Source organism: Myotis daubentonii, chromosome 6, assembly GCF_963259705.1.
Source record: "Myotis daubentonii chromosome 6, mMyoDau2.1, whole genome shotgun sequence".
NCBI lineage: Eukaryota > Metazoa > Chordata > Mammalia > Chiroptera > Vespertilionidae > Myotis > Myotis daubentonii.
Genome location: NC_081845.1, coordinates 22,766,688 through 22,792,383, shown reverse-complemented (window position 1 = coordinate 22,792,383; position 25,696 = coordinate 22,766,688). Strand labels below are relative to the sequence as shown.

The 25,696-nt window shown below is 39.1% G+C and overlaps 1 protein-coding gene across 1 annotated transcript in view; it reads right to left on the bottom strand.

The window, feature by feature from the left end:
- Positions 1 to 12,447, bottom strand: part of LOC132236663 (BPI fold-containing family A member 2-like) — a 76,793-nt gene extending 64,346 nt beyond the window's left edge. The window contains 1 exon segment of the mRNA XM_059699748.1: positions 12,310 to 12,447. Coding sequence (XP_059555731.1) covers positions 12,310 to 12,447 — 138 coding nt within the window.
- Between the last annotated feature and the right edge of the window lie 13,249 nt (positions 12,448 to 25,696).

The following is a 25,696-nucleotide window of genomic DNA, read 5'->3' as shown; positions in this document are numbered from 1 at the left end:
CTTTGGCTGACACCCAGCAAGGCTATTAGTTTAACCATGGGATGCACTACCAAATGCACAAGAGTCAGCAGAACCTCTTTTCTGGAAAGTAGGTTGTAAGAATAGTTTTGTAAAAGAGGCTTTAAGAAACAGATGGAATAGGCAAAGGGGAGAAAAAAGACAAGTATAAAAAAACTTATCAACTTCCGTTAGTTGGCATAACTTTAGCTTCTTGTGTCTTTTCAACCATATGCTCAAGATGGAAACCGCAGTTCACATTTAAATGTCATGCTGCCCTCTGTTCCATAAACATGTATCATCCATCACTAAATATTTAGATCTGAATTGTTGGAACTGCGTTCTGTGCCAGGGGTAGGGGGATTAATTCCTTTCAAGGTCCTCACATGATGGATTTCCCACTGAAGTAAACATCCGAGAAGAGCTCACACTAAAGCCATAAAATATATAAATAAAGTTTAAAGTTTAATTAAGTCAACATTATTTAAAGTGGTTGTCATATTTTATGGCAAACTTTCCATGTTTATTTTGTATGACTCCTAATAAATAGCCCCTCCTGCCCACACCAAAAAACACAGCCAGGTTAAAGTCAAGGGCTCCACACTTAGGACTGGAGGGATATTTCTGAGGTGGGGGTAATGTAACCTGTACAATTTTGCTTTCGTTTAAAAAATTAGCCAGTTAAGTAGACACTGAGTTGATATCCTGTAGAGACAACTTTGAAAATCCTTTAAGGTTTTATCAATTGGACTGCAGGAAGATGACGTACTTGCATAGGAGCACAAAGTAGGAAGCAAAGGAGAATAATGCATGTAATAAAACATCTCTCATTTTATTTTTTAGTTCTTATAATAATAAGCACAATAAAGAAAATAAATGGTTCAAATTCAGTTTGTGTTGGCTTGTTAGCTTCTTGAATAATTTTTCTTAAAAGGTAAACCATTTAAATAAACATAACTCCTCCTTCCCCCATAGATCAGTGCTCTAGGACACCTGATTTTCTCCCTTCATATTACATAGGAACTTGCCCATCATCCATTCTTTCATGTTTGATGGGTAGAGTATTTACCCAAGTGAAGGACAGAGAGACCGCTTAGTGAATTCCTTACTGCAAAGAGTCGAAGCACATTTGTTGCTCAGATTTTCTTTTTAAATATATATTTTACTGATTTTTTACAGAGAGGAAGGGAGAGAGATAGAGAGTGTGAAACATCGATGAGAGAGAAACATTGATCAGCTGCCTCCTGCACACCCCCCACTGGGGATGTGCCTGCAGCCAAGGTACATGCCCTTGACCGGAATCGAACCTGGGACCTTTCAGTCCGCAGGCCGATGCTCTATCCACTGAGCCAAACCGGTTACGGCTCAGATTTTCTTTTTAAAGCTAAAGCTCCCTCAATAGTGACAGCAAGAGCTCTATTTCTGCCTACACACACACAATCTCTGTTCAAAGAACTATTTGAGCCTGTAAGAAAACGTTTAGTGTTGTAATCCACCTTTAGCATTCTTTTCCAACCCTGATGTTTTGTGAGAAGAAAAGGTGAGAGAAGTTAATTGTCCCAGTTCACATAGCTAACTAGAACACACATCTTTCAGTGTTCAGTGTTTGAGATGAAGATTTAGTAACACCTTCAGTGGTTCTTGGGTTGCATATTTCAAAAACGAGATGATTTGATACTAATCACTGAACTTTTATTTCATCATGTGTAAAATGCAGCTACTGCCCTGGCTGGTGTTCTCAGTGGTTAGAGCATTGGCCTGCGAACCGAAGGGTCTTGGGTTTGATTCCTGGTCAAGGGCATGCACTTGGGTTGCAGGTTCAATCCTGGCCCAGATTGGGGTATGTGTGGGAAGCAACCAGTCAATGTGCCTTTCTCACATCAATGTTTCTCTTTCTCTCTCTCTCTTTCTCCCTCCCTGCCTCCCTCCCTTCTGTCTCCCTCTCTTGCATTCTCTCTAACAATCAATGGAAAAAAATATCTTCAGGTTGTGGATTAACAAAAAAAATGCAGCTACTGTGAGGATTAGAGATACTATTTGTCAAGTGCAACCTGCATATACACAGTAAATGCTCCATCAATGGTACCAGTTATCATTGGTTTCACGTCCACATTTTAGAAGCTACATATTAAGGGCAAAGTGTCTTTCCAAATAATCAAGTACCTGATATGGCTGAGCATGATGTCACTTCTTTCTCTTGGGGCTCACATTTATTTTTGGACAAACCCAAAACTTTTATAGATAAAAAAAAATTGAAATATATTTTTTCCTGGAACAAAAATATTTATTAAATGAAAAAAATACATGCTATCAAAATAGTTCATTATCAGTTGGACTAGAGTTTGAAGTTATAATGAACTGAAAACAATTTTTTAAACATGACTAAAATTTGACAAGCAAAACAAAATTCATTTTATTTTTTTCTTCTGAAAAAAATGTCTCTTTACATAATCATAATAGCATATTTAAATGTGATGATTAGTCATACAGCGAGTGAATTAAGAGACAAGCAAACATTCAGTTATATATGTATATTTTAATCAATTCCTCAAAGAAGATTGAAGAAAAAATAAACCTATGATGACGATGCAAAGCTAAGGTCATTTCAAGGACCTAAATTACTGCCTACAAAATCTCTACCCTTTTAATTTTCAGTTTTTCTCAAGTCCATACATAATTCTTATGTAGATTTGCAGATACAGGCAATTTTCTCTCTATATTTCTACATAGCCCTCTTAGTCACAATGAAATGATTTTATTTTCCAACTGAATATATCATATCTTTCTAAATCTCACCTCTGGAAATTATATGTTTCATGAAATAAACATGTGATTAAAGGGAAAAGAAATGAAAATGAAATTATACTTTTATACTGATACAGAACTTCTGATTAGTTGTGCCAAATGCAATCAATTTTGTGAAAACTTGCATGCAAATAATAACCCTAGTGGAATTGATCAGCTTCAACATCTAATGGTTCTATGAAAACATCTACTTAAAATTCGAAAATGGTAAAACATAACTCCTACTCACCTGATCATAATATGGTGTTTAGCTCATATAAAAAATTATTTCACTATTTTTTCCTAATGTTTAAGAGTTCGTTATTAGCTTGCACATTCTACAATTATTTTAATTTCTCTGCTGACTTTGAGTAATATACATGTAAAAACATATATATATCTAGACTGAGGAAATTGTTACTATTATTACTTTCTTAAAGGTCTATGAAAGAAATCAATTCAGATAAGGTAAATTTGCATATATTTAGTATTTTCAATGCATAGATGATCAAGCTATCTAATCTAATAAAAGACAAACATGGTAATTAACCATACCTCCGACATGCTTCCCATTGGCTAATCAGCAGGATATGCAAATTAACTGCCAACCAAGATGGCGGCCAGCAGCCAGGCAGCTGAAGCAAACATGAGGCTTGCTTGCTCCAGTGATGGAGGAAGCCAAGGTTCCCTGCCTGCCACTGCCCAGCTCTGAGCTGCACTCTAAGAAACAATGTTGCAATTATAGAAGCTAAACAAACCCCAGAAACCTGCTTTCAGCCAGGTGGGCCTCAGCGAGCAGGAGTGCAACAGTGTTTCAATTATACAAGCCAAACAAACACTGATACCTGCTTTCAGCAGCCGAGGCCTCAAGCTGGAGCTGGGCCTCAGAGCTAAAGCTGGCTCTCAGCTCCAGTGACAGCCATCGAAGGTAAATAAATCAGAGAATAAAAAGAAAAAAGAAAAAAAGGAGAGGTTGGGAGCTTCAGTTGCCCGCCAGCCTGAAAACGGCCCTCAGCCCCTCACCCAGACTGGCCAGGCACCCCAGTGGGGACCCCCACCCTGAAGGGGATGTGACCAGTTGCAAACGGCCCTCAGCCCCTCATCCAGGCTGGCCAGGCACCCCAGTGGGGACCCCCACCCTGAAGGGGGTGCAGGCAGCTTGAAAACAGCCCTCAGCCCTCAGCCCTCATCCAGGTTGGCCAGGCACCCCAGTGGGGACCCCTACCCTGAAGGGGGTGCAGGCAGCCTGAAAACAGCCCTCAGCCCCTCATCCAGGTAGGCCAGGCACCCCAGTGGAGACCCCCACCCTGATCTGGGACACCATTCAGGGCAAACCAGCTGGCCTCCACCTGTGCACCAGGACTCTATCCTATATAGTAAAAGGATAATATGCAAACTGACCCTAACAGCAGAAAGACTGGGAATGACTGGTCACTATGACACACCCTGACCACCAGGGGGCAGACGCTCAATGCAGGAGTTGCCCTCTTGTGGTCAGTGAGCTCCCACATGGAGCTCAGCCACAAGCCAGGCTGATGGCTGCCAGTACAGCGGTGGTGGTGGGAGCTTCTCCTGCCTCCTCAGCAGCGCTAAGGATGTCCGACTACAGCTTAGGTCTGCTCCCCGCTGGCAAGTGGACATCCCCTGAGGGCTGCCGGGCTACCAGAGGAATGTCTGATTGCCAGCTTAGGCCCAATCCCCTGGGGAGAAGGACTCAGCCAGCAGATTGTCATCCCCTGAGGGGCCCAGACTGTGAGAGGCCACAGGCCGGGCTGAGGGAACACCCCTGAGTGCACAAATTTTTGTGCACCAGGCCTCTAGTCCTATATAATAAAAGCCCAGCAACCATAACGGTGTAACAACCAGAACAACCACTCAACCAGTTGCTATGAGGTGCATTGACCACCTCTAGGTCCCTCCCCCACCACGTCCCCTCCCCGTTCCCGCAGGTTTTGATCACAGGATGGCGAACGGGGAACTGGGGTGGGTGGTGGCTGGGCAGGACAGGGGACTGGTGAGTGGGCAGAAGATGGCTCTGATCGAAGGCTAGGCCTCCTACCCATGCACAATTTCATGTGCTGGACCTCTAATATATATATATATATATTAAATGCCATCCACACAATTCTGCATTTTTTCGAGTGTGCTGCTTGCTAAGAAAACCTTTTTGTGAATCACACCTACCTCCATCCAACTAGCCTTCAGGCATGCAGTTTCTGATGCTCCTAAATTGGCGAGCAGAAGGCACACTGTCAATTTCATCAATGCCCTCTCATGGTAAGCACATGTGTGGCTAGTATTTCCAAACCATTTATTTTGTCTAAACATTGCCCTTCCCTGAGTTACTATACACTGTGCAGTAGAACTGGAGTGCTAAAGGTAGGGCCAGATGAGAACTGCTAGAGGCAGTTCACTGCTAGTAAATCTTGGGCTGTTTTCAAGGGAACTCTTCATCAAGCAGAATGCCCATGTTGAAGGAAAGGCTTTTAGAACTGAACAAGTTAGATAGTGAAGACATAGGCTCTTAACCTTTAGCTACTTGTTTTCCAAAACATTCATTAATACATAAATTTGTTCCACAAACATTTGTTGAGTACTTTTTCTATGTTGTTGACTACTTTTAGTGCAGACAATGAGATTCAATGAAAAGTAGGCTTTCTCTACCTTCAACCTGGAATGAAAAATTCCTTTGGATTCTTTGTGGTACTTGTGATTATAAGTGCATATGTGCACACACACATTATTTTTAAACGTGTGTGTGTGTGTGTGTGTGTTTAAATATACAGGGTATCCCCCAAAAAATGTATATACACTTTAACAGCTAAAAGCTCAATTTTGAAAATGAAATGTATTTTAATAAACACAACTTTTATAATTATTCAGAGTGTGTGGTTAAATTTTGGGGGAACACCCTCTGTATGCACAAATTAGGTCTTAATATAAGATTTATATTAATTATGTTTTTTGAGTTACATATATATTTGCATCTACACAAACACATTTCATTCCATGTCTTTTAGCATTGTTGCATCTGATGACAAAAAAAGTGAATAAAATTAAATTCATAAGAGCTAATCAATCCAGAAATATCATTGAATTCCCAAGCTTACAAATTCTAATCAAAGATGGGTTTTTGTTTTAAATAGGGTTGAATGAATGAAAATGTAAGAGACTACCTTTATTTCCTTTCATTGGAACATCTCACAAAGAAAGTCCAAGGAAGAGTCTGAAGATTAATACAAATATGAATTTCTTTTGATCTACATCACAAATTTAGTGGCTTAATAGCTTACTCTAGAATAGTATAGACATTATTCATTTCATATATTTCCATCCAAACTATAAATGAAGAGTTTATATCTTATTAAAATGTAAATATCAGTGGAAAGCCACTATCCTTTCTGGATAAAATACTTTTAACTTGTGTTTTGACATTGCTTTCACATTTAGTATATAACCACTATTTAATTTTGCTATTAATAAACTCATACCCTAGGTGATATCAAAGTTCAAGGCCATCTTCTAGGTGGTATATTGAATGCTTGGTGATGTCCTAAGGTTACATATTGTTTAAATATAATCCAAGCAAATGTTTTTAGTAAGATACAAGTTGACAATATGAAGGTGGAAACTTTGTCTTTTAATCATTATCATCTCAACACTGACAATTGTTAGGTTCCTACCGATGCTTGGCTAACTATGTACTTGTGCCTCCTTCTCCAACAACCCTGAGTGTGAAGTTTATTGTCTATTTCACAGAGGAAGAAAGCGGTGCCCAGAGTGATTAAGAAAATTTCCCATGGTCACACAGTATGTAGCAAAGCTGTGCTATGAATTCAGACTGCTCTGAATATATATAAATATAAAATCATGCTTATTCAACCACACTATGCTATAAACACCAAAAAATATATCATAAAATGTTGTTTTAAATAAAATATTGGGCTTATTTCAATTGCATCTCCATTTGTCCCTTTCCAGACACCAAACTAAGCTTTAGAATAAACTGTAAAACCAATCATCTGAACATAAAATTTCAAAAGGAGGTGAAATGGCAGAAATACTAGTACTAATATGAGGATTTTGAAGGAAGAGGTGCCAAAAGAAGGTGCCCCTTGCAAAGTGACTGCAGCTATTCCCATCAAGAAGTAAAGTCTATGGATTGGTAGAATCAACATCATTAAAATGTCCATACTACCCAAAGCAATCTATAGATTCAATGCACTCCCCATTAAAATACCAATGGTATATTTCACAGACCTAGAACAAAGTCCCCCAAAATTCATCTGGAATAAAAAAAAACACCCAAATAGCCACAGCAATCCTGAGAAAGAAGAACAAAGTTGGAGGGATCACAATACCAGATATCAAGCTATACTACAAGGCCACTGTTCTCAAAATTGCCTGGTACTGACACAAACAGACATATAGACCAATAGAACAGAACAGAGAACCCAGAAATTGACCCAAGCCATTATGTTCAATTAATATTTGACAAAGAAGGCAAGAGTATACAATGGAGTCAAGTCAGTCTCTTCAATAAGTGGTGTTGGGAAAATTGGGGAGATACATGCAAAAAACTGAAACTAGACCACCAACTTACACCATACACAAAAATAAACTCAAAATGGATAAAAGACTTAAATGTAAGACAGGAAAACATAAAAATCTTAGAACAATACACAGGCAATAAAATATCAGACATATGTCGTAGTAATATCTTTACCAATACAGTTCCTAGGACAATGGAAACTAAGGAGAAAATAAACAAATGGGACTACATCAAAATAAAAAGCTTCTGCACAGCAAAATAAACCATCAACAAAACAACAAGAAAACCCACTGCATGGGAGAACATATCTGCCAATGTTATATCCGACAAGGGTTTAATCTCCAAAATTTATAGGGAACTCATACAACTTAACAAAAGGAAGTTAAACAATCCAATCAAAAAAAATGGGCAAAGGACCTAAATACACACTTTTTGAAAGAGGACATACAAAAGGCCAAGAGACATATGAAAACATGCTCAAAGTCACTAATCACCTGAGAGATGAAAATCAAAACGACAATGAGGTACCATTGCACATCTGTCAGAATGGCTATCATTAACAAGTCGATGAACAACAAGTGCTGGAGAGGATGTGGAGAAAAAGGAACCCTCCTGCACTGCTGATGGGAATGCAGACTGGTGCAGCCACTGTGGAAAACAGTATGGAGGGTCCTCAAAAAATTAAAAATGGAACTCCCATTAGACCCAGTAATACCGCTTCTAGGAATATATCCCAAGAAATTAGAAACACCAATCAGAAAGGACATATGCACCCCTATGTTCATAGCAGCCAAATTTACAATAGCTAATATTTGGAAACAGCCTAAGTACCCATCATTAGATGAGTGGATTAAAAAACTGAGGTACATCTACACAATGCAATACTACGCTGCTATAAAAAAGAAGGAACTCTTACCATTTGCAATAGCACATATGGACCTGGAGGGCATTGTGCTAAGCGAAATAAGCCAGTCCGTGAAAGACAAATATCACATGATCTCACTCATTTGTGAAATATAATGAACATCATAAACTGATGAACAAAAATAGATCCAGAGACAGAGATGCATCTAACAGATCATCCAACCTCAGAGGAAAGGCAGGGGAGGGGGTGGTAAGAGAGCAACCAAAGGACTTGCATGCATGTATATAAGCATAACCTATGGACACAGACAGTAGGGGGGTGATGGCATATGCTGGGGAGTAGGAACGGCCGGGGAGAGGTCTATGGGGGGCGGGGGTGGAAGGATGCTTATGTAATACTTTAAACAATAAAGAATTTAAAAGAAAGAAATAAAGTTTATTTTCCATCCTTTGAATTTGTCCTTGAACATGTGATTTGCTTTGGCCATTGGACTTGGTGAATGTGACAGAAGCAGAGTTTGATTCCATCATGGAAGCTTAGTCTAGTCATTGGAGGGGATCCAAGTGCCCCCAGTAGCAGCCTGAGGATTGCCAGCTGCGAGTGAAGCCTCCTGCCCCAGCCAAGGTGCCAACTGACTGCAATGAGCCCAGGTGATACCATCAGCAGATCCGCCTCACTGAGGTCCTCTCCAAATTTCTCACCCACTAAATTGAGCTAATAAATGTTGTTGTTTTTTCAAACCACAGAGATTCATGTTGTTTGTTTACATAGTGAATGCTACTGTAAGTTAATTTTAAAAAGTACATGGAGTTCCTAGTCGTTTTCCTCAGTAGTGACAATGAGTTTGCATTGAACCATTCAGTTTTTTTCCATGTCCACTCTGACTTTGGGATCAAGTAATGCATTTGATTGATGGCTTGGATGCTATGGAATATTTTTTCTTTGAAAAAAGTTAAACTGAATTCTTTAGGCAAGAAACCCAAGATCCTGGTTTTATGAGCTTCCTGTTTCTGAAACTGTCTGAGCTGAGATACTGTCTTCAAAGTGTCTCAACTGCCCACGGAATGGACACAGATGTGAGGGCCACATTATGACATTTGAGAGTCCTGTCCCTTTGCCTTTCTGAGCAGCTTCCACCAAACAACAACAAACACTGATAACTACAGTTTATGGCTTCATTGGTATCAAGATGAAGGTAGTATATTAAAATATTTACTTCAATTTAAAGTTTCATTTTTTCTTCTGATTTTAACAGAAACTAAAACATTTTCATGCTCTCATAAAAGTATTGTGGGCCCTGGGCATTGTTCTCATCCTGCCTAATGAACAAGTCAGCCTAGATTAAGGATACACTTACTTTATTTCTTCTTCCCTCTGGTTCTTCACAACTGCTATTTTATAACCAGTATTGAGAAGATGTGTGTGTGAGAGTGTGTGTGTGTGTGTGTGTGTGTGTGTGTGTGTGTGTGAAAGAGAGAGAAAGAGAGAGAGAGAGAGAGAGAGAGAGAGAGAATATTTGGCTTTTTTTTAATGACTAAACTAGGTAAGCTACCTCTCCATTCTCTCCACATCCACATTCCAAGCTAGAGCCATCCTGCCCAGAGGCCACTGCATAGGGATTGCAGAGGACATAACCATTCATAGCCTCCAATGACAAAAAAAAAAAAAAGAAAAGAAAAGAAAGAAAACCACCACTTGGGAATCTTCAATATAAACATTAATAGTTTCCCACATCTTTGTTTAGAGAATAGCCTGAGGATTTCTAAACTTTTAGATCTTATTCATTCCAGAAGAACTGTTTCACTTATGGCCACATAAATCTTGGCCTGTAGAAGTTCCAAGACTCAGCCTCTATGGAAAATAGAGTCACAGAGACCTCACAGGTGACCGGACAGAGCAGATCTGATTTGGGCCATGCAGGAGAGAATGTTTGCTAAGATAAGTGAGGCTACCTCTGACATCCATTTAAGGGAATAGAGACTTAGTAATAAAACACAGAGTGGAAAATTTGGTAGGAAATACAGTATTATTTTTAACATATTGTTTTTTATGATTATAAGAGAAAGATATATTCAATGGAAAAAATTTTTTAAAATATTTATTTTAAAACATTTAAAATGGACACCATGATAAGTAGTATTCAGGACTGCCAGGTCAGAGATGATTGAGATAATTTAGGATTTTATTTATATCTATAATTTTTCTCTGTAAGAATAATTCACTGGTATTTCATTATAAAACTTATTTCATTTTGAACCTAGTTATTTTAAAAGCTCCACCAACCAACACAATCCAAAGTGACAATGTAATCATTTTAAAGAACATTAAAATGAGAGCTCCAGGAGCTCACGACTTACGTTTCCTGCTAAGGTTCAGCTCTCCACGTCCTCCCACACTGACACAGTGTTCACACCACCTCATCGGTGCGCAAAAGCAAACACCGGTTCCTCCGGGCCTCACAGCTGAGAGGATGGAAGGAGAGTAGAGGGCAGGGACCACTTTTGACCATCTTCCTCCTCTGGAGTACTTGGGAAAAACTTGGGAAAGTCCCATATAAATACAAGGGCAGGGCAGGCCTAATTTTATATATTGTAACTTGTTGCCTCTAGAAGCCACAAGAATGTCCTGGGAATTAAAATATATTACATCCACACTATATCTTCAAGGCTTCCCTTCCCCATTTTCGGGTTGAAAAGTGTCGTTGACCTGTTATATAGGCGCGCATGCACCTGGTCTCCAAGCAGAGGAGGTCTCCCCAGCTGCTTCAGATGCTTCCCAGCTGCCACAGCTCAGCAGGACCAAACTGCTAATACAAGGAAAAGCATCACCTCAATGCTCATAGCATCTGCTGAGGAATTTCACTTACTCCTTGCATTGTCTTCACATCTCCAGAGTTCTTCTATAGTGATCATCCCAAGGGCACAGGGAAGTTAAGTAACTTGCCCAATGTCACATAGCTAAGAATATTGATGCCAGTGGGGAGCAGGAACTGAGCTGCACTAGTGGAGCCTCAGGTGCCAGGGGTGATGGCATTGCAGCTCTGGGCCCTGGCCCTCCTGGACCTGGTGGGCATATGTGTGGGTCTTCAGCCCTGGAAGCTGGACTTCTTCCATAGCCAGCTGTAGCTGAACTACCTGGTGTGGATGAGACATTGGGCGTGGTGTATCTGCGGGCAGATTGACAATGTCAATGAGCTTCTGCTGCTGAACCCACAGGGAAGCTCCTGGATTGCAGCAGCTTTTTCAAGGGTGCTCTAATAAATCTTGCCACCACCTGTCAAATCCTCTTTCATTAGTTTCCCTGAAATGCTTTTCTTATGAGACCAAAAAACCTATTTCCTCTGGTAATACTTTTATCAGAGCCTCTCTACCCAGCTGTTTTGCCCGTGTAGTTTTCTTATGTGATTCCTCCATCAGATTATAAGCACCTTGAGAGTAGGGAACATATCGCTTTGAATGTTTGGTGCCTCACAGAGTGCTGAGCACATAGTAGGTACTCAATAAATACTTAGAATTAGTTAATTATCCTCCAAAGAACACAGCATAGGTAATCAAATGTTTAATGCAACAAATGATAATCAGGAAATAGACATTTTCACTAATTCTTTTCCTTAATTTGAGCATTCATATCCACTTTTGAATACTTAAAATCCAATACCCTACTCTCTAATCACACCTTCCTGCATTCCTCCTGGGTGGGGAGGGTGGTTACTGAGGCAGTCAGAATGCAGATTTGTTACTGAAAATTGGTCTTTCTCAGCCTCAGCAGGAACATCTTTGCCATTCAGCACCCTTGTAATTGCTCCTGTTCCATCAGTGGATGTTTCAACTATTGCCCACTATTATAGATTTTTATTGTCATTTCAGAATCCAATCTCACTACCTAATTCACAGATTAGCATTCAACTTCTGCCTTCCATAGAAAACACTGGTGGCATTTCATCTTTATTCTCTTATTCTTCCATCTTCCTCTCCTCTCTGATGGATAAAGGCACCTTTCTCCTTAAGAGCCCTCACCCAGGCACTAGGTCCTAATGATCTCCTACCAGTCCAATTCTATGCTTTTCATTATGTATTCTATGGGGTAACTTTGTGAAATATGACATAATTACTGATCTATTTTCATTGGAAATGCTTTTCCCTTGACTTGAATGGTTGATTCTCTCTTCAAATTGTGACTCCTTTTCAGGCTCTTTCTTCTTCAGGTACCTCGTCCCACTGTTGGTATCTTCCAGGGTTTCTTCCTCCATTATCCTTCTGCCATTAATTGCATTCCCTCATCAATCCTTCTACCCGGAAGGATTGAACTGCTGCAATGTATTCAGGTTTGTCCAATCTGTATCCTCTGATCATGAGGCTCCCAAGACATGTTAACCTGGAAGTCTTGTGGCGATTTCAAACTCAAGAACTTGCTATTTTTATATTATCTCCCCTCCTCTAAGTCCCTTGAGTTGTTCATCTTCCTATGTTTTCTCTTTGCATTTATTGGTGGCAGATGAGAGGCAGCTATCTCTGCCTAAGCAAGAAAACTGGGAGTCAGCTCTCATGTCATGTCTCCCTAACAGCAACTAGTTGTTGAGAACAGCTCTTAGCAATTCTCCCTCCAAACGTAAACTCAGTTTGTCCCATTCTCTCTAACTTAATTGCCAATGCTCTTCCCATCTTCATCAGAACATACATGCTGTGTCACAACAGGATCTAACTTTGCCCCTCTTAGGCCTCATCTTCTCCTAACCAACACTTCTCACCTCTGCCAGAGTTGGTTCACTGAGCCAATCCAGGCATTATTTCCTGGAGAGCCATCAACACCATCACCTCCTCCCTGGGCAGAGAGAGTGCCTTCTCATGTGTACACCTGAAGCCATGCATGGCATAAATCCCCCTATAGTTCGTAGGCTCTGTTGCATTCATTCATGTTCTGTTTCTTTCCTTTTACTCTCAGCCAATTGTGAGGTCTCTGAAAAGAAGAGCTTTGTCATCTCCAACAGCTGATAAACATTGTCTTTCCAGCTCAATAAATATTTATAGAATAAAAAGTTTATTGAATAAATTCTTCTAATTCTTTACCCTTTTCACTTCGTTTTGTTGTTATTGGTTTTCGTTGAGAGGTTGTAGAGTACGGCGGCATTTGAAACTGCAGGTTCTGAACTGAGACTTCCTGAGTTAAAATCTCATGAAGAAAATTTTCTAACTGAAAATTAGAAAGCTACTTTTCTGTGTCCAGATTCATGATTTAAAAATGAAGGTGATAATGACAGTATCCTATTTGTAGGATAACACATAGACTAAATGAATTAATTCACAAGCATCTAGAATCTAGGCTATTGCTTAATACACATTAAGCACTGAATAGGTGTGTTAGTCTGATTATTATCATCTTTTTCTTTTCTTCTTTTTCTTTCTTCCTTCCTTTTCTTTTTTATTCTTTTTTGTTTGTTTGGGATCTAATTTACTCCTTTCCTCTTCTATTGGTTTCATATTTACTAAAAACTCATAATGTCCCAGCCTCAAAGATGGTCCTGCTCTGAGGAGTCACACAAACAAATATCTCCTCTCTAAGGTCATGTTGATATGACATTTTGAGGTGGCGTAAACATTTGCGTTGTGGCAGTGGTCATGCTCTGGAATTTGGCTGCAACACAGCCCTCTATAGCATGGAATGCAGAATATTGCAGGATAACAATCTCTAGAATCCCACTGGGGGTGGTGTGAGGAGGGTAGAGTATTTCTAAGATAGCATTTGTGTTATGACTCTGAGCATGGCACTATTGTAGGCTTCAGGGTAGCTTCTTCATGGTCAATATCGTCTGACAGAGACCCTTTTCAGAGCCTTGTTTTGAGTTAGTCTTTTCTGCCAGAGGAAATTGGATTCATGACTGGATTTTGGTAGCATATGACTTGTGGTAGCAAAGTTAGACTTCTCCGGAAATTTGACTGCTACTCCTCCTTTCAATATTTTTTAAAGGATAAAAATGGGAAGGATGCACCACTGGTTTTTATGCAAATGATTGATTACTGACAGCCAACATTATAATATATACATTCAAAATGGCCTGTCACTGAGTGTCTGAGTTAATTTCAAGCATATGAATTTCTAAGAAAAAGTGAGTTAAGAGCGTGTGGAGTGTGTGTGTGTGTGTGTGTGTGTGTGTGTGTGTGTGTGTGTTTACTGTAGGGAGAAACCCAAGGACAGCTTGAAAATCTGCTTAGCCTATTAACTTGAATTTGGAGGAGAAGAAATATCAAAGGTTTACCTGCATGCAAACACTTAATTAGGTAAATCGGGGCAAAGGCTTTTTTTTCTGTTTTTATTATTAATTTTTGCCACAAGCTATGAATTAATTTTGGTCATTATGAGGGCCTGACACACTGAATAATGTAGCATAATCCTTTGCACAATATGTACTTGGTAACTACTTGAGGGATGAATAAATAAGTGAACAAATGACTTCATGAATCTGAATAATGTGTTGTATATTATATATATATATATATATATATATATATATATATATATATATATATACATATATATTTTTAAATATATTTTTTATTGATTTCAGAGAGGAAGGGAGAGGGAGAGAGAGATAGAAACACTAATGATGAGAATCATTTATCGGCTGCCTCCTGCAAGCCTCCTACTGGGGAACAAGCCTGCAACCCAGGCATGTGCCCTTGACTGGAATCAAACCTGGGACCTTTCAGTCCCCAGGCCGATGCTCTATCCACTGAGCAAAACTGGCTAGGGCATGTGTTGTATATTATAGAATTGCCTGAGTATTTTCTAGAGGAACATATTTGTATCAGCCAAGGGAATTGGAATGAGAAAGTAAAAAATGGAAAAGCCTAGGATAAAAATATTTAAAGGAAAAAAATAAGTTGTGGTTATAAATTTAGATATTTTAGTTCAGTTACTATTGGCCTAGTGATACTTGAAAACCATTTGCAAGACAACTTTTTGATGACAATTGGTGGGAACAAAGAATAACTTACATATGAAAGCATGTTGGGAATTTAGTATAATTCTAAACTTGAAATGCATATTTGTCTTCCATAGCCACATTCCCCCCAAGATTAAGTTTTTCACCTCCATCTAAAATCAGAAAAACAAGAGAAATTAAAAAAATAAATTTTTTTCTTATCTATGTCGATTCTACAGCAACTGGATCATAGGGAACTTCCATGAGGGATGGGCTCATGCGGGGAGGAAACAAGAGCAGCAACAGGAGCCATGGACATTGGGGGCACTTCTTCATGTAATGTACTTGTATCTTCAGGACCTGCTTGGGCTCAGCTACTTATATGTCATTTCCATTTGGTGATAGGGTGTTTCAGGATGGGCCCAGCTTTTATGGATGGGTGGGTCAGACAGCATTCATTTTATGTCTGGCAGCTCGAGTGACTTATGGTCAAGTGTTCAGTCTTTATTAAGGTTCAGTAGCAAGAGAGCAGTTATTTGTAGAGTATGGCAAGGCTTTGCTCCAAAATCCTAACACGTGATTCATGTTAACTCTCCAAAAAATGTCTCTCTCTGCTACTGACACTTAAGCCCCATTGGATGTGCTGGGTCATATGGCCCAAGGGGCAGAACAGCTTGCATGACAATCTGAACTCATTGAGGAATTCTCTTTTTCTGGGATCCACTCAAAACTACAGTTGTTGAGTCACTAAGTAAATGGGCCAGAGTAGCACACCCAAATGAAGGATATATTCCCTCTAAAATCCAAAGAGGACCACTCAGTGTTGTACCTCTTTTTTGGAGGAGGAGCAGAGATTCAACGTATTTTTTCTCTAGAAGGGATATCTCAACCTATCCCACACACTGTGTGTGCCCTAGACATCTCACTGAGGTAGGAGGTCCCTCAATTTGTGTCAGATATATTTCTCATGAAAACTAATACATCCAGGATCTCTGCTTAGTGGACCCATGCCAATAACCTTGGCCTGATCCAATTTTATGTTCCTGCCAGCATTATCTTACATCCTAAAACCCATTCCCACACATATCTCCTGGATTTCTGTTTGTTTAAATTGGAAAAATCATGCAATTCTTTTGGAGTATAGCACACCTCGTCATGGGTCACACTTTGTACCACACCTGTCAGGTCTGATGGATCTTGAGGTTGGTTATGTGTGTAGAAGCAAGGGGGGATAAGAGGTGTGGTCATGACAATCAGCATTATCTTTCAAGGCAACTGCCTCAGTGAGGCCATCACAGATTCTGCAGGTAAAGCATAGCTGACTTTTTTAGCCAGGTGTAGAAGGACTGCTTCTACTGATAAGTAAATATTGGTAGAATTTAGGGGTTCAGTGTCCCAGCTTCATTGGGATATGTCCAGTGATTTTATTTTAATTTACAGGATCCCACTTCTTTCCAATCAATACCCTCACTTTAACATCACGAAAGACACCTGAAGACATTCTGAAAATTTGGGAATTTGATTGGTGTTGTAATTCAGCCACACACAAGATGGCACTCTGGGTTTGGTTTTCAGAAACGTTGGCTCTACAACAGCAGGAGAAAGGGGTTGATTTCAGGGCAGATGTAAAGGCTTTCAGATAAGTTACACAGAGCTAGCTGTTGGGAATTGAAGCTCCATCTTCATCCTTTTGTTTCCCCTCTTTTGCCAGTGTACTTAAAGGAGCAACTAGACAACCCCAATTACACTCCTTAGCTTGACTAGAATGTTCTAAAATATTAAATGCATGGTCACCCAGAGCCTCACCTTTTATAGGTATTTGGTTAGAAGCAGCCAATGACAATGTTTTGTGCATCTCAATTGCCATACCATGCCATAGGCTACCAATGCCCTCTTTACCACTGGAAATAGAATCATTAGTGCCTTTCAATCTACTCACATTTCAGAAAACCCACAACCAATTCAGAAAACTCATTATTAAGATCCTGGTCCTCTAAAACCACTCTGTGCAGTAAAATTTGTTTCAGTCAGGGTTTCTGACACATGTAACTCCATTATCGCCTGATATTGTTATCACACCAAACCATCATCAAAACAAACAAATGTTCACACCACAGCATCTTCTCCCCACATCATCCTCACAGTACACCATCTTTACCAGCACAGCATCTTCAGCATCATGATCATTTTCTTTTTTTTGCTGTCAAAATAGATTAATGTGAAAAGCACATTAGACCTAAAACAATATAATTCTGGATGAAAAGTAAAAAATCAATTCCAAATTTTCTATGTAATGGCTTTTGTCATTCCCAATAGTCCTACCAATAAACAGAATTACTACAGACTCTCAGTTTTTCATTAATATATTACCTAATTTAATCCTTCCAACAATCTTCCATGATATTTATTATTACCTCCATATAGGAGATGAGAAAATGGTGGCTTACATAGCTGGTAAGTTGCAGATACAATATCCCTATTAACATCAGCCTCTTTGTAAATCCTGTGCTTCTTTTCTTACACCTCGGTGTTAAATTGGGAAATACACCTTACTTTTAACAGCTTTCGACCAATAAATGGTTTTTATACCTCTGTAATCTATTGAAGCAAATGGGAAAATTTATATATTCAATAAACTCATCTCTACAGCTAAATTATGTGAGATAAGCTCAAAAGTACTGGTTTTAATGCACAAAAACTTTAAGATGTTTTTCAAACTATTAGCATAGTTGGATGGCACAGTGTCTTGTTTGTCCCTTGTCTGATTTGTTTTGGCATAGGACACAGTGTCACATAATAAAAACATCTCGATAAAGTAAATTTATTTCTCTCAGCATCCATATATCAACACAGTACATGCAAGTTAAGTGGCATAGAGCCCATTGGCAATTCTGAGAATAATATTGCCCAGCATGTGATAATAATCTAGAAGGCAAAAGGAAAATTACAGCATATTTTTATTTTACTTTCAGTAGGAAAGTAATGGAAAGAAAAATTAAACTAGACAGTTTACCATAGAAAAAGAATTTTAAAGGAGGGTAAGTAAAGTGCAATGAAATAATCTGGAAAATAACTATAAACCTTTAAAACAACTAATAATAAATAAATGTTATCTGAATTGAACTGACAGTTTTTAATGAGCCATATGTAATTTATTTTTGTCCTGATGAAGCCATAATTTTCTCCAAAGCCCATATCCAAAGTTTTTTTTTTTCATAATGAAGATAAAGTAGCACACATACCAAAAATCATTTGAAAAATGCTATAATTTAATCCAAAAAGATAGTAAAGTACTCTGTCCATTTTGGGGGAGCTTTTTTTATTGCATACCATGGTTTACAACAAAAAGTTGGCTGTGGAAAAGCAGTTCATTCCATAAGCAGCCAATATGTTTGTTAAAATGTTAGTTCTTTTGGTCCTAATCATACTGCAATCTTTTGGGACTATTTCAATAACAATAATTTTAACAATTAATAATATCTAACTTTAAAAAAGCTCATGACAGTTGCACAGTTATGTTCTATAGAAACTTTATGAGGTATGTGTTCTGTGTTTTGATGTTTTCCATACAAAAGGGCCCACTCTCTTGATATGCTGCCTAAACAATTTGTGGGTGGTATTTAAGACTGCTCCAATAGAGATAATATCTAAGTTTCAAATACAAATCCTGCCTAATGCAAAGAAAAGGAAAATCATAAAAGATGATAGAACAGTTGAATTTCTACAATATTCACTTCAACAGTACGGACCTGTTTGTGACTACCTGAGCTGTTAATAGATGACCTACAGTTCTATTTGAATGTGAAGTACTCAAACACTCTTTCTCTTCCCCTCCTCCTGCTCATATTCTTCTTCATCATATCACAGCATTTTTACACCACACCATAATCACAGTCTAGCTACACCATCTGGCATGGATGGGAAAAGACTTGCATTCTAGCCTGCTTCCAGAGTTTACAGGTGATCATGTTTCTGAATGGATTCTTTGAATGGCTGTGAAGGCGATCACAAGAGTGGAACACTGGACCTCCATTAAGACTTGTCTCAATGTAGTGCTCTCCCTCTTTTCTTCCCCTCTCCCCCGGTCTAATTTCAATGCAATTTGGACATGTTAATTGATTGACTTAATTCAAGAACATTAGATTTACAAAAAATAAAAATAAAACCATAGGAACATTAGTCATCCTTTAGTGCTTTTTTCCCCCTTCATTTTACAAATTAGGCTACTTGCTTTTTGAGAGCAACTGTGCCTTTTCAGTCTTCCTCCATCTAGCCAGTAATCAAATTCTAATCACCTGCTAATCTCCTCTTTATTTCTCCTTTTTCAAGAGAATCCAAAAGAAGTAGGACCTGCCATAGCTGGAATGAATTTCTCTGTTTTACTGAATTCACATACTGTTCATTTTTACTTTATGACAGCTTTTACCTTATTGTGTCTTAGCGTGGTAAGCCTGACCTTCTCTGTTATTTTGCTGGAAGTCTTATCTTTTTGTTCTCCAACACTGCCCATAGGTAATGCTTTGTATGTCATGCCACAACACTTAATTTCATGTCTATTTAGCATAGTAGGCATATAAGTAAACAAATGACAAGATTATGTGACAAGTTCAAAAAAGAGAATATCTTCAAAATAAAGAGAAGGTCCAGAGGAGGGGGAGTGATTGCTTTTGAGTTGAAATGTCTCAAGGAAGACTTCCTGGAAGAAGTGATATGGAAGTTGGTTTCACCAATGATACTAGACTCAGCTAGGGGAGAAGGAAATAGTGGATAAGATGGAACAGCACAGGATGTACAAATGCATGAAGGCCACGAAAAACAGTGTATTTGGCAAAATATAAGCACTTTAGCTTTGTTGGAGCATACATTTTTGTGGGAAGGAGAAAGGTAGAAAATGAGTATGTCAGGTTATCATTCGACAACAATAATAGAGAACCCAAATTAATTAAATAAATAAAGAGGGGTTGATTTTTCTCTTATAAGTCTTGAAATTCTATTTTGTCAGGACCAGTGTCACTGCAGTTCTAATGTCCTTCTCCTTATGGTCACGGGATGGCTGCTCTAGCTTTAGCATCTTGTCATTGTTAAGGGCAGGAAAATGAAGGAAGAGGGGGAAGTAGAAGGCACTAGTGTATTTATTCCAGTTTCCTAAGGGGAAAAAAAGCTGTTTCAGAAGTTCTTTCACTGACCCTACCGACAACTCTCTTTGGCAAACAATGTGCCACATGAGAGTCTGTGACACATGGCAACCAAAGGGCGGTTGGGAAAGTGACAGTTTAGCTTTTTAGGTTCTATGCAAAGCACTAAGGAAAGAGCAATTGGGAATTAATAGTATTAGATTAGTTAACAACTGTGTCTGCTAGAATGAACTTTGCGAAAGAAGCTAACTCTATTGCATAAAGGTGTTTTGTTTTGTTTTTAACAGCAGGTAAAAAGTTTCATTTTTACCTTATATGGTCTGAGTTCCAGTGAGAAATTTTGAGAAGATCAGTGTCTTAGTGGGCAAACACATTTTCCAGCGAATGATTCCATTTTCATTATGATCCTTTGGAAGAAGCCTTTGATTATTATATTGATTTGCAAATTAACTCTTAAAAATTAAGACTCAAACTTTCTTAGTTGCCTGGTTCAAGATAGTAGAAGTTAATCATTGTCTTGTTCCATTAATGTGTTTATAACTGAATACAAATATCCATAACAATCACATAGGGGCCTAAATGAATGGTTTTTCGTCATCCCATGACCAGTGAGGAAATTATAAGAACAACAACAACAAAAAGATTCTGGCATAAAATCTGAAAAGAAAACGTCATTTCTCAGAACATTTCCATTTTTTAAAGTAGCCATTTCTCAGATTTTACCTCTGAAGTGAAAACACTCATTCCACTTTCTAAAATATGGAAAAGCATAGATGAGTTTAAATTCATAGCGCAAAACACTACACTTACTAATTAAGTATACAGGAACGGAAACAGAAAGAAAAGATAGTTCTCTGTAACTGCTTCCATCCCAAATGAGACAATTAGAGGTGAAGAGTCTCAGAGAGTCAGAAGGATGCCAAAAAGGGAAAACTGATGGATAGTAGATGGGCAGAGTGGCTGGTGATGTCCCTGCAGGCATTTTCAGCTGTGGCCCTGGAGTGGGGGGGGCCTGATGTCTCCAGAGGCAGGTTCTCTCTCTGCACAAAGGCTAGGAGCAGAATGTGCAGCCAACTGCCAAACTGCACAATGGGTCAAGAGGGAGTTGGACTGAGTTTTGGAAACAAAGAGAAAATGCACAGCTGTTCCCAAGATTTTAAAGTTGAGGATGAGGAGTTACTGTGCAAATGAACTGGTATTTCCTGGGTAAGTCTGTGCTGAGACTCTGTCTTCTCCAAGTCCTGAGTGTTTTATTATTTTTGTTTGAACTTTCAAATATACATAAACCTCGCATCTTCACCTCTTATATCTAGCAGCGGTGAGACTAAATCTCGATATTATTGAAATGCCCACTGCATTTCTTAGCTTTGTTTTCTGTCCTGACCCTGGTCAGTCCTTGTAGGATTCTGAATTATAATAGTCTAGAAATGGGGAGAGGAAAGGAAATTTATTTTTATTGATAGTATATATTTATACCTGTATCTACATTTTATTCTCAAAACAACAACAATTCTATAAGGTAGAATTAATCATTTGCATCTAAATAGATGAAATAAGGTGCAGAGAGGTTAACTAATCTAAACAAAGCCTGTGGCAAGTCTGTACAAGAATAGGAGCCAAGGTCTATGCTAGTTAGGCATGGCTCGGAACTGTCACTGCTTTAAAGTTCTTTTGATCAGGAAGGTTCTGGTTATAGATCTCCAATAATTTGGAAAGGGTACATGGGACTTCAGTAAACCAATGATATTTACTGTGTTCTCGCTATGTGTGCAGGACCTGATTATGGATCCCTGGGGGAAGAATCAAAAGTAAAAAGAGAATAGAACCCTTTCTACCTAACAGATTAAAATATCAATAATGTATAAATACGTTTCAAAAATGAAAGGCCAAAGATGAAGCCATCTCCATGGAAACATGGCATAGAAGAATATGCCCGTAGATTAAATGTTCTTCTCATCTATGGTCAGAGGTAAGTGTAAAAACAATCTACAGCTTTCTAAAAAAAATTTTTAAAAAATAAAAGAAGATGAGAAACAGTATGCACAAAGGAACAAAGGTGAGAGCAAGGGAATCTCGTTGGAAATGGCAAAATACCTGCAAACTCATTGGAGAGAAGATAGAATGAGGAATGCTGAGCAAAGAAATTAGCATGAAAAGGGGGAGATAGCCATTAATTAGGTTGAAAGACTGGACATTACCTGAGTGATTAAGCATTACCTGAGGTAATGAAAACTCTTCTTATTCGAGGACCACATCTGTTACATTTGGATAAATTCAAGGGAGAAGGTTGGAGATGGTTCCAAGGAGGAGATTACCGCAGAGATTCAGGTGTTAGGTGAGGAGGGTCAGTTCATGGCAAGTGGAGTGAGATTTCACAGAAAGAATTTCTGCCTGCACTAATGGGTTGGGGATTTTGGCAAAAGAGAAGGAAAGGCTTTAAAATGACTCAGTGACTAGGAGTCTGGTGCCTGAGGTAATCTTGATGTCATGGAAGGTAACAGAACATTTGCAAAAGATGGGGAGGGAGAGGGTGACAAGAGGTGGTGAGGAGGCTACAACTGTAATGGAAAATGAAGATGAAGACATAGTTCTACTAATTATCCTATAAACAAAAAAGTTAAGTACAATATTTTTTAACCATAATATTCAGTGTCTTAATCATTTATACCTTATCTTGCTGATGATAAAACAGAGCCAGGGAGAGTATGGCTCCTTTGCCACAGGCTGTCCTACTGATCATTGGAGAAAGGGCTCAGAATCCAATGTCCTGACTCTGTCCATTAGGAGCCTTGCACTCTGCAGCACTAGAGCTCTTAGCTCCATCCCCTGCCTCACATGTCCTTTCTTCACCCTCTTTTTTGTTTGTTTTGTTAATCCTCATCCAAGGATATTTTTCCCATTGATTTTTAGAGAGAGTGGAAGGGAGGCAGGGAGAGGGAGAGGGGGAGAGAGAGAGAGAGAAAGGAACATCAATGCGAGGTAGACACATTGATTTAGGTTGCCTCCTGACTGGGATGGGGGATCACACCAGCAACCCAAGTACATGGGATTTGAATACTCAACCCTTATGTGCGCAGTCTGGAGCTCTAACCACTTACACTGGCAGAACACCTCACCCTCTTTATTCATAAGGTTCTTCCCCCAACAAACTTTGTATTTTATTCTCTATAGTGCATCAAAGAAAGGATCGCTTTAAGAACAAGCAATATTTAAATATTCTTTCAGAATCTACTCTAATGCCATGTAAATATAGCATGTTTGTGTGCTAATACCACCGAGTCACTTCCATTAGCACACAAACATGTTGTATTTGCATGACATTGAGCCATTGCAATGAATCCGCTCAGGTTCCTGGAAACCCTATGAAAAAGTAATGTCCACATGTCCTGTCCTTAACAGCACTGCTCAGTTCCTGTAGACTCCTGGCTATGGCTTCTTCTATGGAGTCAATTCATCTCTTACTTGACCTTACTCTTTTCCTGCTGCCTTTTATTTCTTCAACATTATTATCTTTTCCAAAGAATCCTGTATCCTCTTGATGTGCACTAAGGAAGACAGATTCCATTTTGTCATTTTTGCCTCCAGTGATGTTTCAGGCTTCATTTGCTCTAGGACCCACTTGTTTGTCTTTCTGGTGATCCAAGAATCCTCAGAGCTCTCTTCCAATATCATATTTCAAACGAATCATTTTTTATTCTATTAGCTTTCTTCACTGTCCAACTTTTGCTTCTGTACATAGTAATTGGGAATATGAGGGTAAGGATGATCTTAACCTTGGTCTCTAATGACACATCTTTGCTCTTGGTCATCTCAATAGAGATCTTAGTGACTCGGAGAGTGGTTAATTAATTAATGCTGCAGGAGAAAGCACACACTTGTGTGAGCCAGAGGGGTGAGAGTCAAGTGCCAGTTCATTTATCACAGGAAGGGAAAACAGAGTGTGAGGAACAGCCAAGGTGGCTGATAAATGTGCTGGTCTGAGCATAGGGGTGTTTACTTGTCATCCTCTCATAGCTTCTGTGAATTTTTCCAAGAAAAATAAAGGAGTTCATCAGCTAAATGAGAATGGGAAAGAGAGTATTAAAAGTCTGAGATGGAAGAAAAGGTTATAAAATATACTATAGGAAAGTGAAAGTATCTTCCCACGGATCTTCCTCCTCCTCCTCTTGATGTCCCCATTTTAACAAAAAGGAACATTGTAACAGACATAGATGACAATATTATGAAATTATATATATATATATATATATATATATATATATATATATATGTATGTATATATATATATTTGAGGCCTGATGCATGAAACTCGTGCAAAGGTTCAGCCCTCACAGCCACAGTGGCTTGCCTCAGCCCTTGCAGTCCCAGCTTCATCCAGAAGGTTGTCCAGAAGGACATTCAGAAGGTCATTCGGCCATCAGGTCTAATTAGCATATTATGCTTTTATTATTATAAATTAGAAGCCTGGTGCACGAATTTGTGCACCAGTGGGGTCTCTTGGCCTGGCCTTTGGGATCGGACTGAAACTGCTCTCCGACATCCCCCAAGGGGTCCTGGGTTGCAAGAGGGCACAGGCCAGGCCTAGGGACCTCACCAGTGCACAATCAGGGCCAGGGAGGGACGCAGGAGGTGGCCAGCCAGGGAGAGACCATGGGAGGGCTCCAGGGCATGTCTGGTCCATCTTATTCAGTCCAGATCAGCTGGACCCCAGGAGCAAACTAACCTACCAGTTGGAGCATCTGCCCCCTGGTGGTCAGTGCACATCATAGCAAGCAGTTGAACAGCCTTAGCATATCATTAGCATATTACACTTTGATTGGTTGAACTGCTGACTGGTCGACTGGACACTTAGCATATTAGGCTTTTATTATATAGGATATATAATTCAATTATAGTTTGTACATATACATACATGCATATATACTGTAATTTGGTTCCATTAAATATGACACTCATTAATTGAAAACATGTCAAGCTCAGGAATAAGATACTACTCAAAACATTTGAAAACTAATTACATTTTTGGTGGTGCATGATCTCTTTATGCATAGGCTTTTAGATTTTTATAACTGACAATTATTATTATTATTTTTTTTACTTTTACCCAGAGACCTTTGAAAGTTGTACCATCCAGACCCGTGGTTCTAAAACTTGAGCATGCATCAGAATTACTCGGAGCACTTGCCAGATTGCTGGACTGCACTCCCAGAATCCCCACTTAGTACGGCTGGGGTTGGGCCTGAGAATCTTCATTTCTAATAAGTTCCCAGGTGACACTAATGCTGCTGGACCAGGGACCACACTTTGTGAACTGCTCTTCTAGAATCACGGGGCTTTTGTTTTTTGGTGTTTAGAGAGAAAAAGGGACCTGAAAAAGAGACTAAGAAAATGGGTAAGCCTAAACAGAGAAAAGAACAAACTTGTTGTTACCTGTGTGGGGACCC